At 46.6% G+C, this 13804-nt stretch overlaps 1 protein-coding gene across 1 annotated transcript in view; it reads left to right on the top strand.

The window, feature by feature from the left end:
• Positions 1-4348: 4348 nt before the first annotated feature.
• LOC310779534 (exocyst complex component 6B-like) overlaps positions 4349-13804 on the top strand; it is a gene marked incomplete at its 5' end in the record, with an annotated part of 119475 nt that continues 110019 nt past the window's right edge. The window contains 8 exons of the mRNA XM_083640060.1: positions 4349-4393; positions 4584-4667; positions 5800-5846; positions 7894-8014; positions 8910-8981; positions 10528-10625; positions 12683-12788; positions 13602-13711. Coding sequence (XP_083496186.1) covers positions 4349-4393; positions 4584-4667; positions 5800-5846; positions 7894-8014; positions 8910-8981; positions 10528-10625; positions 12683-12788; positions 13602-13711 — 683 coding nt within the window. The remainder of the gene's footprint in view (positions 4394-4583; positions 4668-5799; positions 5847-7893; positions 8015-8909; positions 8982-10527; positions 10626-12682; positions 12789-13601; positions 13712-13804) is intronic.

Raw genomic sequence — 13804 nt, 5'->3', positions numbered from 1 at the left:
GTGGCTGTACAGCCAGCAGGTCATGTTCAATAGACATTGTTTCAGCCCAGGGTCATACTGGGAGTTACAGAATTAAAGAACACAGTTTAGTTAGCTCCACATCAACACACACACACACAGGCGCCGCGCGCATGCAGGCCGTGGAGGTTGACATCTCTAACCTCCTGTTTGTATCTGTGTGATTTCTTTTCAATAGACATTGTTTGGCAGAGGTTAGGATTAATAGGGCTGAGAGCTGCGTCACCTTCATCTAAACCTGTGAGATGTGTATTTTTAACATGCAGCTGTATTGTCACGTCTGTGTCTTTGTGATTTATTTTCAATAGCCATTGTTTTGAGTTGAGGGTCAAACTGGGGAATAGTGAACATGGTGAACTTAGTACTTCAAAGACAAACTGGCCCATTGGATCTGATGTTATAGCTGGACGACGGGCAAAAAGGCACGAGGGCAGTCAGGAAAGTATTTCAATTGTTATTTTCCTCTTTGTGGCTTTATTATTGTCTGGAGAATTTTGTATATCATTTTTGCTAGTATTGCAGTATTCTGTTTCCGAAAAGCACCTCTCCCTCTACAGACCATTAATATACTATACTTTACTTTACCCTCATTTATGTAGCAGCTTTAAAAAACCACACTCCGTCATAAAAACATAGGAGCACATATCACAGAGACTAAATCAAAGCCAGACACAATTTTGAGGAGAACATCACAGCAAAAATAACTGCTTCAAGCGCCATAAAAAGCAAGGGAATAAAAGTAGGTCTTCTTGGGACTGTTCTGATGATCAGTGAGTCAGAATGTGATATCAGGAGCAAGACTGTTACGCTATAATTCACCGTTCAAAGTGAATAGACACAGTGGAGTGTTTGTTCAACTGACCCAATGTCTCCTATGTTCCTACATCTGTCCCCTATCATGCTGATAGTGGGTAAAGGTCACCCCCCTCTCCCCCCCCCCCCCCTCCACACACACACACACACACACACACACACACACACACACACACAATCTGCGTGATAGAGCCCAGTGGTCAGCAGTGTAGATAGGCCTGTGCTTGTGGAGGTCTGGTCGGTAGGTAGTGGAGCGAGCCAGGTTATCTCCCCAGCTCTGGTGCCTTATCTGTGGGCAGGCCGAGGACGGGGAGCCCCTGGTCTGCGCTCCAGATAGACCAGAAGAGGCAAGCTTCTGTTTCATGGAAGGTGGTCAAGTTCAGAGAGCTGATACTGTGTGTGTTTGAAGAAAGAAGGTTGCGCTCCAACTGTGTGTGTGTGAGAGAGAGAGAGAGAGAGAGAGAGAGAGAGAGAGAGAGAGAGAGAGGAGAGAGAGAGGAGAGAGAGAGAGAGAGAGAAGAGAGAGAGAGAGAGAGAGAGAGAGAGAGAGAGAGAGAGAGAGAGAGAGAGAACCAGATATGTTTAGTTTGATGTCTGACCAATGACGCCAGCCAAACCTGGACAGCAACTCTCTCTCTTTCTCCCTCCCTCTCTCTCTCTTTCTCCCTCCCTCCCTCCCTCCGTCCCCCATGTGACCTTCTCTCCATGCATGACCTTAACTCTTCCATGCAGTGGTTCTAAAGCTAAATCGTGGCTTTCTAGCTCATTAAAACCTTCCTCCATGAAAAACAACGACAGCCTCAAACAGCCTGGCTGCCTGCCCTGTGATGATGATGATGATGATGATGATGATGAAGTGCCGCCTCACGCTTTGGACCATCTAGTCCTGTTCCCCATTGATATGAAGCTAGCACTGCCAATGGCTAGGTACTGCATGGAAACATGGGCTTCATTCAACTACAGCAATATCTGGAAGCAAATGTAAGGACGGTCGGTTAGGGCTCATCTTATTTTCCTATCCCGTGGTATCTGCTGGAGCAGTCAGAACGTCTTCAAACAGTGTTAAAATGTCTCGTTAGGCGCTTATTAGAGGTCTTCACTCTCAGTGTTGACAGATCTTCGACGTTTGGTGATATTTATTCACGGCCCGAGTTGAGGCATACAGTACTGTACTGTACTGTACTGCGAGTGCAAAATGCTGCGAGGTTGTGCAGTTTCACCAAAAGATCACGTCCGTTCTAGAACTCCACCTTCACGTCGATGTCACGGACACACCTGTCACGTTTCCTGACTGCATCTTGCACGGTCTTGACGCTATCGCGTTCACAGCATCTGTCCACAGGACTCTGGTTCCCAGATTGCAGACATATGAACACACGCACGCACGCACGCACACACACACACACACACACACACACACACACACACACACACACACACACACACACACACACACACACACACACACACACACACACACAGTATTCGTAACATTTTCAAAAGCTCATTAGTTCCGATTTTAACTGTTTAACAGAGGTTCAACCAATTCTCTGTAGCAGTGTTTCCCAAACTATGGGTCGGGGGCCCTAATTTGGCTCGCGGACCTGTGGGGCGCGGGTCGCCAACTGGTCGTCATGGCAACTCATGACCGGATGTTTTTTGTGTGAGTTTGGGTCCCTGGGAGACGCCAAATGTATTTTTTGGGTCCCAAGATGAAAAGGTTTGGGAACTCCTGCTCTACGCTACGTTCACACAGACACAGGGAAGCTACGCCTTGCCTTGCCTCAACCCACGCCTACGCCTGCAGACCTTGAGCTGGGCGTGAACCGCCTTTGCACGCTGAACCTGGAGCCGAGTCACAAGCGCCTCTCCTCTCTCCCGGCTGTATTTTTTCACGTGTGGTCCCGAATTATCATGGGTAGCCTAGGTAAAATAAATCTGATATATTTAATGTTCTATTGATGCTGGATATATATAACCAGGTCTGACTATAGTCTGACTTTTTAGAGAGGTAATCTTGCAAGAATATGTGCTGGCACAACAACATTGTGCATCTTGCTTCTTCGGTCGCTATTCTCTCTCCTGAAGATTTTTTTGCCGACAGGGAGAAAGCCCACGTGATAGCCACCCTTCAATCTCTCTCTCTCTCTCTCTCTCTCTCTGCTGTTGTAGTAACTCCATTTTATTTTGAAATTCAGTTGACTTTGCCATTTCCCACGGATATTGTCGCGTTTTTCCTTCATGGCTTGACAGAAGAAGCCTGCCTGCACGCGCCTAGTCGGCTTGAAAATAAATCTCACGCCTAAACGATAAAATCGGCAAGGCACAGGCAAGGCGTGGGTACACGCAGGGTTCACGCTGAGGCGCACGGTGTACACAGCCTCGTTGACTAAAACGGACGTCTATTTAAAAGCGTGGGTAAAGGCAAGGCGTAGGCAAGGCTTGGGTCCCCGGTGTGAACTAAGCCCTATAGAGTATTATGTGACCGTTCATGAGCATCCCTGCATATGGCTCTAGGTGCAGGTGTGTGGAACGTTAAGCAAACACAATCTGTTTGTTGAATCTCAACTAATAAACTGTTTAAAACAACATCTACAGAGACAAACAGTTCAATTGTCCAACTAATGTCAACTAATGAGCTGTTGAAATGTCACAAATACTCTGTTGGCAGACTATCTAAATAAAGTTGACCAATTATAATCAGTGGTACATGTGGTTTCTTACTGTATCACATGTAGTTGAATCAACCTACGTGGACAGCATGTGTGTAAGCTCGGGTTAGACCAAGATATGGCCCTGTGTGAAATATCAGGTCTCAGCAGCTGATGCTGTCCACTAGTGATATAATGCAGTGTGGCTTTCAGTGGAGCGGTTTTAGTGTCGAACACTGCTGTTTAACAGGCTTTTCCACCCTGACAACTATCATTATGTGGCCAACTCTCAATACTGTGTGGTGTTTTTGATAGGAAAATGGATCCCAAATTGCCAATGGCACAAATAGTGGATATTGGCAGCTTCAAGACAAACCTTCAAAAAACCCATATTGGTCTCAATTAATTTCCAAATGTCTCTTTCTTTCTTTCTTTCTTTCTTTCTTTCTTTCTTTCTTTCTTTCTTTCTTTCTTTCTTTCTTTCTTTACAGTAGTTTCAGGAATCGGCTGAATTCAATTGGCTTTCAAACGGCTTTCTTTTGTTTAAAGGGATAGTTCAATTTTTTTTTAAAGTCTAGCCGTATTTGCTACTTACCAGTGATGATGTTGATTGGTAGAGTTCTTTCTCAGCACAATAATCCATCCTGTTCCTCATATGTGCTCTGGAAAGTTGGAGGGGAGGAAGGTGAATGTGAGGTCAATAGGGTCACGCTCCTGTATGTGTACAAGCTGACTGAGGCTCACTAAAATGTCAACCACAGTCACACAAAGTACATTTCACTGAGCTTCAGTCAGATTGTATACAGGAGCGTTAGTTAGCGTTGTATACAGGAGGATTCATTTTGGCCCGACTTTCAAAAGTTACTATGAGGAGCAGTATGGATTTACTTTACCAATCAACATCGTCATTGGTAAGTCGCAAATAGTATCCATATAAAACTATCCCTTTAAGTTGGTCTTTAACTCACTTTCATGTACCATCAGGAAGGTGTTTAAAAAAAAGACTAAAATTAGCCTTTTGAATGCTGCAGCTATCCTGTATCCCCTCCAACCCTCCACCCATCCTTCCATCCAGTCTGACCTGTAGTTGATGTCTTCTAGGGTTTGCGTGACGTGTTTGAGAACTACTACAGAAAGCAGAGGAGGAAACAGGCTCGCCTCGTTCTGCAACCCCACTCTAACATGGTATGACCCCTGCACTGTCACCGTGTGTGTGTGTGTGTGCGTGTGTGTGTGTGTGTGTGTGTGTGTGTGTGTGTTTGCGTGCGTGCGTGCGTGCGTGTGTGTGTGTGTGTGTGTGTGCGTGCGTGCGTGTGTGTGTGCGTGCCTGTCTGTCTGTATGTTCACACACTCTTAACTACCTACCCTCCCTGTCCCCCCGCACACACACTCCTCTCTCACACTCACTCACACACACACTCCTCTCTCACACACACACTCCCCTGAATCTATAACTCGACTAACTGCTTACACGTGGAGAAATGGCAAATTTTTGCGATCATTATGATCACTGAACAAGATAAAGTTTTTATGGTTGGTAAATTTAGTCAAAAGCATTGAAATATATTTTGTCCTTGTTGTGTGATGAGAAAATGATCAAGAAATGCAAGTAGGGCTCGGCAGGGATTCAATGTTCTCATTAATAGATTTATGTAGAATCACATCATGAATAAATAATTATATCAATTTATAATGATACACAAGTAATTTGGTTGTCCAAATTAATGATAAAAAGGATATTTAAATTCATATATCTGGCACAATTTCATCTGAAACAAATTAGGGAATATTTTTTGTGAAAAAATAGAGGTTGATCATACGTTATATATCACCATGCAGTTCAATGTGATGGATATCAGTTTGATGATTTAACATGTGATATTGCATTATGTTACAACAAATGCTCATATTATATCAATATAGAATCCTTTCTTAGGATTGTCATGTTAATTTTGTCCATATCGCCCCCGTCCTGCATATTAGACGAGTGACCAAACTCGGGGGAAAAAACAGTAGTATTTGAAGTTTTAAATGGGAATATAAAATAAGTCAATTCATCATTTTATTTTTATTTTTGATTATGAATTCTTCAAGTACATCTGGATCCAGTACATTGACTTTACTGTGAAGTCACTTTGACCATGAGGATTTTTTATCTTTCTATTTGTCTGCTTGGCTGTTGCTCTCTCTCTCTCTCTCTCTCTCTCTCTCTCTCTCTCTCTCTCTCTCTCTCTCTCTCTCTGTCTCTCTCTCTCTCTCTCTCTCCATCCCTCCACCTCTCTTGTTTTCTTGTCATTCTTTTCCCTTCAATTTCCAGCATGAAACTCTGGAGGGATACAGGCGGTACTTCAATCAAATAGTCGGGTAAGTCTGTCCGTCCGTTCGTCCATGCATCATCCATCCACCATCCAAATACTAGTAAATATTAGTTTGTCTTTTTCCAAGCTGACTAAGGCTGCTTTCTCACTGGGAACGATTGCTTTCGTTCCGTTCCGTTCTGTTCCGCACTCGGGAACGATTGCCGCTCCTCTCCCCCCGCTGGTCAGCTTTCACATTACAGCATTTCTTCCGCGCTCGGAAACGGAACAGAGTGCACTTGCATCATCAACTATGAAGTTAAATTTCAAAGACATTTGCCACCACAAATCAGAGGCGTTCTTTTGGAATAGTGTTGACGTTTGAAAACACCCCACTGGATTTGTTAGCAATCCTGCCTGCAGCATTTGAATGTTGATTTAAAATTCAGATGTTAACGTTATTACGAATGAAGCTTTGAACTATTCAGAACAGCCCGAGACATTTGACAAGACAATGGGATGAACGCAGCGACTACCTGATTCAGCACTGTGTAGAAGTTTGGTAGTCATTACAGTCTACCAATCCACCCCTCTATTTGTCCATCCCTCGCTCCCGCTTTTCAACCGCTCACCCATCCGATCATCTGATCCCTCCATCCATCACCCTGTCATCCCTTCACCCACCTCTCCATCCCTCCAGCCGTCCGCCTGTGCGTCCATTGTTATTCTTCCCGAGAAAGAACGAGAGACAGACGGGGGGAAAGGGAGACGTCGGGGCGAAAGAAAAACACGGAGCGTTTAGCGACACCTCATTTCATTTAGTCTGAAAGACTTCTGACCGGCTGACATCTTTTCATCTCTCCCTCCCTCTGAACTATTCTTTCCACCCGGTCCTCTGCCCACATCCTCCGTCCCCCTCTCTTCCACTTTCCTCTCATCCATCACTCCATCCAACCATCTCCATCGCATTCACGCTCACGCGCGCACGCACGCACGCGCACACACACACACACATACACACACACACACACACACACACACACACACACACACACACACACACACAGAGAGAGAGAGCGGTGAGCATTGATAGAGTGTGTGTGACAGCGTTTGGCGTATTGCTGTTATTTCTCCTGTCTGTCTGACCGGGGCAGACTCTTCTATAAACACTGCCAAGACTGGACACACATGTGCGCGCACACATATACACACACAGACATGCACGCACACACACACACACACACACACACACACCCTAATGTCTGGTGTTCCCATTTGGAGAGTTGGAAAGTGTCATCCCATGTCTCTGACCCATTGTGGCAGCTTCCCCCCCCCCTTCATACTGTATTTTAATTTGAGTTCAGCTATCATCACTTTGAATATCTCTTCATCCTCCAATCAATTCATCATCCCATCATCCATCCTCCAAACCGTTATCACTCCTTCCATTCACCCAATCATCCTTTCATCTACATCAGGGCTGTCAAACTCTTTTTACTTCACGGGCCACATGCCAGCCATTTTGCTCTCAAGTGGGCCAGACAAGTAAAACCATGGCATAATAAAAGCTATCAATAAAACACCTCCAAATGTTCCTGTTTCTTTTAGTGTCAGTTACAGGAGCAGATTAGAGACAAACCGTTCACATCTGGAAAGAAGTACCAACGTTGACACACATTCTCCTTGGGGATTGTCCTTCTGATGAAAACTGTTGAAAAATCTAGATTTTTCCAAAATGGGTGCCATTTCCAGCCTGGAAATACTATTTTCGGGGCAACTTTGTGTAGAATTGTCCAACATGGATGATCTCACTATCAAACCATGAACACTTTGCAAAGTCATCCCATGGACCAGATTGGACTCTTTGGCTGGCGGGTTCTGGCCCATGGGATGTATGTTTGACACCTGTGATCTAGGTTCTTTCTAGTAAAGGAATTTATCCGTCACATCAGTAACTCAGAGTCCTCCCTACATTATATACTTATACCTAGTAACTAGAGTGTTTTATATCATTACCTGTGTCTGTCTCTCCATCTCTCTATGTCTCTATGTCTTTCTGTCTGTCTGTCTCTCTATGTCTGTCTGTCTGTCTCTCCCTCCTTCCCTCCATCCAGGTTCTTTGTGGTGGAGGATCACATCCTCCACACTACGCGGGGTTTGGTCAACAGAGCGTACGTAGAGGAGCTGTGGGAGCTGGCACTGTCCAAAACCATCGCTGCCCTGAGGACACACTCTGTAAGAGGACACACACACATATGCGCATACACGCACGCACACACACACACACACACACACACACACACACACACACACACACACACACACAGACACACACACACACACACAGACACACAGACACACACACACACACACACACACACACTCACTCTCTCTCTCTCTCATACAGCCTGTGAAAGCTGTGATGGTTGTGGCATCATTACACCTGGCCTCCTGTTTAAAAGTCACATGGACAGAATGGTGTGTCATTTTGTTCCGCCTTTCGTTTCGCCACTGGAGGCAGTATCAGCCCCGAATCAACATCTGTTTAAAAGGGTAATCCAGGAAGACGCAGAAGCTCAGCTCATTCATAAAAATTACAGGCGGATTGAGGGGATTGAAGTTCTATCGGAAATAAGTTCACCAAAGCATATAATTCAATACAGCAGTGGACTCAAAGGAACGCTGGCAACACATTTACGGCCTTCCTGACGCCATTGTTGCAGGATCTCTGTGTAAAGGCCCATTCATACTCTAGGTTAAAGACAGAGACGGAGACGGACAGTCAGAGCCTTCTGTCTGTACTCTGTGTTTATTTCATGCGTTTTCTGTCCGTCCTCTGAAAGCTTACGGATACGCATGAAACACAGCAAAACCACACACACACTCATGCATTTGACTCTCTACTGCCCACTGGTGGATGTATTGCTTAACATGATACCAACGTGAAACACGCATGGAAGTATGTGGGCAGTGACGACGATAACGTTTGAAATGGACGCATCTATTTACGTATGAAAATGGAGTACTATAAATGAGCCATAACAGTGGCTAATCTCTCTCTCTCTCTCTCTCTCTCTCTCTCTCTCTCTCTCTCTCTCTCTCTCTCTCTGACTCTCCTCTGTATCTACAGTCGTACTGTGATGATCCTGATCTGGTGCTGGATCTGAAGAATCTCATCGTCCTCTTCGCTGACACACTGCAGGTGTGGATAAGTGTGTGTGTGTGTGTGTGTGCGCGCGCGTGTGCATGTGTGTGTGTGACCTTTCTTCCTTACCTTGTGTTTTTTTTATTATTATTATTATTTTTACTGTTTTCCCCTTTGACGTTCTGTACTTGTTGTTTTTGTACTTTGTGTGCTTATTCTTGTCCTGCTACTTGTCTTAGTTCATGCCAAGGGAAGTAGTGGAGCCCTGGGGCCGATAAAACTGGTTCAAAACACATGTTGTAATTTCAAGCATGGACGTGTGCCAATCTGAAAAGAAAGGCTTTCTTTAATTTCTCAAAAGTGGCCTTTCAGGAATACAAGTCTGACATCTGATGTCAGTTTATGCTCATTCATATATATATATATATATATATATATATATATATATATATATATATGTATATGTATGTATATATATATATGTATGTATGTGTTATGAATGAGAGATATAGGGGATGTGGGTGAAGACCGGATGGGAGGAACGTTTGGAGATGAGTGAGTGAGAGAGAACGAGGGAGGGGCGGAGGTGGGGGGGTGAATGGATGGAAAGACGGCCTTCACGTGAAGTGATGAGGTGTCACTGAATGGCTGAATTCTCCTCTCCTCTCCTCTCCTCCTCTCCTCTCCTCTCCTCTCTCCTCCTCTCCTCTCCTCCTCTTCTTCTCTCCTCTCATCTCCTCTTCTTCCCTCCTCTCCTCTTCTTCTCTTCTCTCCTCTCCTCTCCTCTTTCCTCCTCTCCTTCTCTTCTCATCCCTTTCTCTCCTCTCCTCTTCTCTCTTCCCTTTCTCTCCTCCTCTTCTCTCCTCTCCTCTTCTCTCCTCCTCTTCTCTTCTCTCCTCTCCTCCTCTCCTCTTCTCTCCTCTCCTCCTCTCCTCTCCTCCTCTCCTCTCTTCTCTCCTCTCCTCCTATCCTCTCCTCTCTCCTCCTCTACTCTCCTCCTCTTCTATCCTCTCCTCTCTCCTATCTCCTCCTCTCTCCTCTTCTCCTCTCGCATACAGGTAACGTTACAGACAGTTGTAATGTGAACATTGGAAAAATCTTTTATCTTTAATATTTAATCCAAGTTGAGTCTCAAGTCATTTATTTCCTATCAAGTCAAGTTGCAAGTCATCAAAACAGTGATGGTAGCTGGACACTGATGGGTTTCTCTCCTCTAGTTCTTTTCTCTTCTCCTCTCCTCTGGGCACTGACTGGTTTCTCTCCTCTCCTCTGGTCTCTGACTGGTTTCTCTCCTCTTGTCCCCTCCTCTTCTCCTCTCCTCTGGGCACTGACTGGTTTCTTTCCTCTCCTCTGGGCACTGACTGGTTTCTCTCCTCTCCCTCCTCTGGGCACTGACTGGTTTCTCTCCTCTCCTCTGGTCTCTGACTGGTTTCTCTCATCTCGTCCCCTCCTCTTCTCCTCTCCTCTGGGCACTGACTGGTTTCTCTCCTCACCTCTGGTCTCTGACTGGTTTCTCTCCTCTCCTCTGGTCTCTGACTGGTTTCTCTCCTCTCCTCTCCTCTGGGCACTGACTGGTTTCTCTCCTCTCCTCTGGTCTCTGCAGGGTTTTGGCTTCCCTGTGTCGCAGCTGTTTGACATGTTGCTGGAGATGAGGGAGCAGTATGGAGAGATCCTGCTCAAGAAGTGGAACATCACCTTCAGGTAAAGACACACTACGGCTGCCACTAACCATTATTTTCACAAAATGGTCACAAATGTCAATCACTTTCCCCCCCAAAGAACCAAGATGGCGTCCTCAGGCGCACGCTACAAATATTTCTAGTACCCTTAATCGGGGTTCCCACCCACAGACACGGCCAATTGTGCCACACTGTAGGAACGTCCGACCAGGCCGGAGGTAACAACAGCCCTCGTGTTGGTACTGTAGGAACACACCGCCCCCTTCAAATGTCTTCTTTTGTCCTAAGCAACAGGCCACACCCCCAAAGATCACACTAAACACCCAACATTTAAGAAGCTGAAACAACAGATGTTTTGTATCGTTCTCCTAAAGATGAGTCTAACTGATGCTAAAAATAGATGGCAATTAATTTTCCGCCAATCAACTAATCAATTAATCATAATTGCAGCTGTAATACACATACACACTCAACACATGCACATACTCACAGAGGAGCGAATGAGAGGGTGACATGCAAGTGATCACATTCAGAGAGCTTGTGTGTGTGCGTGCGTGTGTGTGTGTGTGTGTGTATGTGTGTGTGCGTGCGTCTGTGTGTGTGTGTGTGTGTGTGTGGGGGGGGGGGGGGGGTGGTGGTGGAGTGTTGGAGTGTGTCTGTGTGTGCGTGCTGAAGATTGGTTTCTTCAGCAGCATGCGAGTGTGTACTGGACTGACCTTCCACTTTCAGGTCATCAGGGCTACACTGAACAACACACACACACACACACACACACACACACACACACACACACACACACACACACACACAGACACACACACACACACACACACACACACACACACCACTGTTTGTTTGTGGGAAATAGTCCTCGTCCTGGTTTTGAAGTTTTACGGCTGGCCAGAGAGAGGAAGTATTTTAAAGTAACGTCCGGAACATTCTCTACCCCTCAGAATGTGTGTGTGTGTGTGTGTGTGTGTGTGTGTGTGTGTGTGTGTGTTCGCATGCCATTGTTTCACCAGTGCTTGTGCCCAATGACACCAGTGGGACTTGCAGCAAAACGGGCAAACACGCACACACACACACACATGCGCGCACGCGCTCACACTGGGGAAGCCACAGGAATGCTGTGTTGTATTGTTGGAGAGAGAGAGCTCTCCGGTTCACGGCCTCTCCATGGAACGTTGGAACGTCCCAACTCTGGAACGCCAACGGGAGAGGAAAGCCACAAGCAACAAAACGACCCCCAATGGGATAAGTGTGTGTGTGAGCGAGAGAGGGGGGAGGGAGGGAGGGAGGGAGGGAGGGAACAAGCGAGAGAGTGGCGCTGAAAATGAATGGCATTTCAGTAATTCCTGTTGACATCTTTTGAATCTGCTGAAAGGAGAGAAGATATTAGAATTATTGACCCCTCTCCTCACCCCTCCTCTCTCCTGTCCTCCTCTCTCCTCTCCTCACCTCCTCTCTCCTCTCATCACCCTTCCCTTCCTCTCCTCCTCCTCTCCTCTCCCCCTCCTCTCTCCTCCCCTCACCCCTCCCCTCACCCCTCCCCTCCTCTCCTCTTTCCTCCTCCTCTCCTCTCCCCCTCCTCTCCTCCCCTCACCCCTCTCCTCTCTCCTCCTCCTCTCCTCACCCCTCCTCTCCTCCTCTCTCCTCTCCCTCTCCTCTCTCCTCCCCTCATCTCCTCTCTCCTCCCCTCACCCCTCCCCTCCTCTCCTCTCTCCTCCCCTCATCCCTCCCCTCCTCTCCTCTCTGCTCCCCTCACCCCTCCCCTCCCCTCCTCTCTCCTCCCCTCACCCCTCCCCTCCTCTCCTCTCTCCTCCCCTCACCCCCTCCCCTCCTCTCCTCTCTCCTCCCCTCATCCCTCCCCTCCTCTCCTCTCTGCTCCCCTCACCCCTCCCCTCCTCTCTCCTCCCCTCACCCCTCCCCTCCTCTCCTCTCTCCTCCCCTCACCCCTCCTCTCTCCTCCCCTCACCCCTCCTCTCCTCTCTCCTCTCTCCTCCCCCCACCCCTCCCCTCCTCTCTCCTCCCCTCACCCCTCCCCTCCTCTCCTTTCTCCTCCCCTCCTCTCCCCTACAGGCAGGTGTTGGACCAGGACAACTTCAGTCCGATCCCGGTAGAGACGGAGGAGGAGTACAGACTCTACACGTCCCAGTTTCCCCTGCAAGACCCCGAGCTGGACCAGGTAGAGAGAGGCAGAGAACAAACACTAGAGAAAGAGAGAGAGAAGACAGAGAGATCAGCCAGTAACCACATCATCCGCACCTCAGGTCAAAAACACTGTTATAAAAGTGTTTTACAGTCAACATAAAAATGTCCAAAAACTCATGAATGGAGACGAAATAATAAAGACCAATAGCAGTGTGGTGGAAGTTGGGTGGCCTACGGCGGTGGTTCTCACCGTGGGGTCCATGGACCACCAGGGTTCCATGAGGGGCTTCCAGGAGCTGATGAATGATTAAACTTCCATATTTACATTTACCAGAAGTGAACACCATTAGAGAATGTGTAAGAATGATTGTTTTGATCCTAGTTTCTCTGTTATCTCACTACTAAATTAGGGGTCCATGATATGAAAAAGGTTGAGAGACACTGGGCTAGGGTCAAGGTTGGCGTCTGGAGACCAGACCTACAGTACATTTTTCTTAATGATAATGTACTTTCCTCCAGTCGGTTTTGTTCAATTTTTGTCCACACAGAATCTGTCTAATATGGAATCATACAAGTGAAAAAAAACAACAACAGAACATTCAAAACATTCAACCCCCCCTAAGAAAAAATAAAATAATAATAATAATAATAATAACAACAATGATAATACTACTACTACTACTAGTACTAAATAAAATAAGTCCATATCGTGTGTGTTTGAGATGTGTACAGTCTGTGTCTGTATGCATGACGGGCCAGCGGTGGGTCATTGTTCATGAAATGAGGTTTTATGATCAAAACTTCATTAAAACATGCTTTGCTCTGCGTTTCCTCTGCTCACCTCTAGTTGCCCTTCCCCAAGAAGCTGCCCTTCTCTGAGTTTGTGCCCAAAGTCTACTGCCAGATCAAAGAGTTCATCTACGCCTGCCTCAAATACTCTGAAGACCTGCACCTCAGGTACACACACGCACGCACGCCAGCACGCACGCACACATGTACATGCACACACACACACGCACGCACGCCAGCACGCACACACACACACACACA

This window comes from Poromitra crassiceps (assembly GCF_964638095.1).
Source record: "Poromitra crassiceps genome assembly, chromosome: 7".
NCBI classification, from domain to species: Eukaryota; Metazoa; Chordata; class Actinopteri; order Beryciformes; family Melamphaidae; genus Poromitra; species Poromitra crassiceps.
This window is presented reverse-complemented; position numbering and strand designations above follow the sequence as displayed.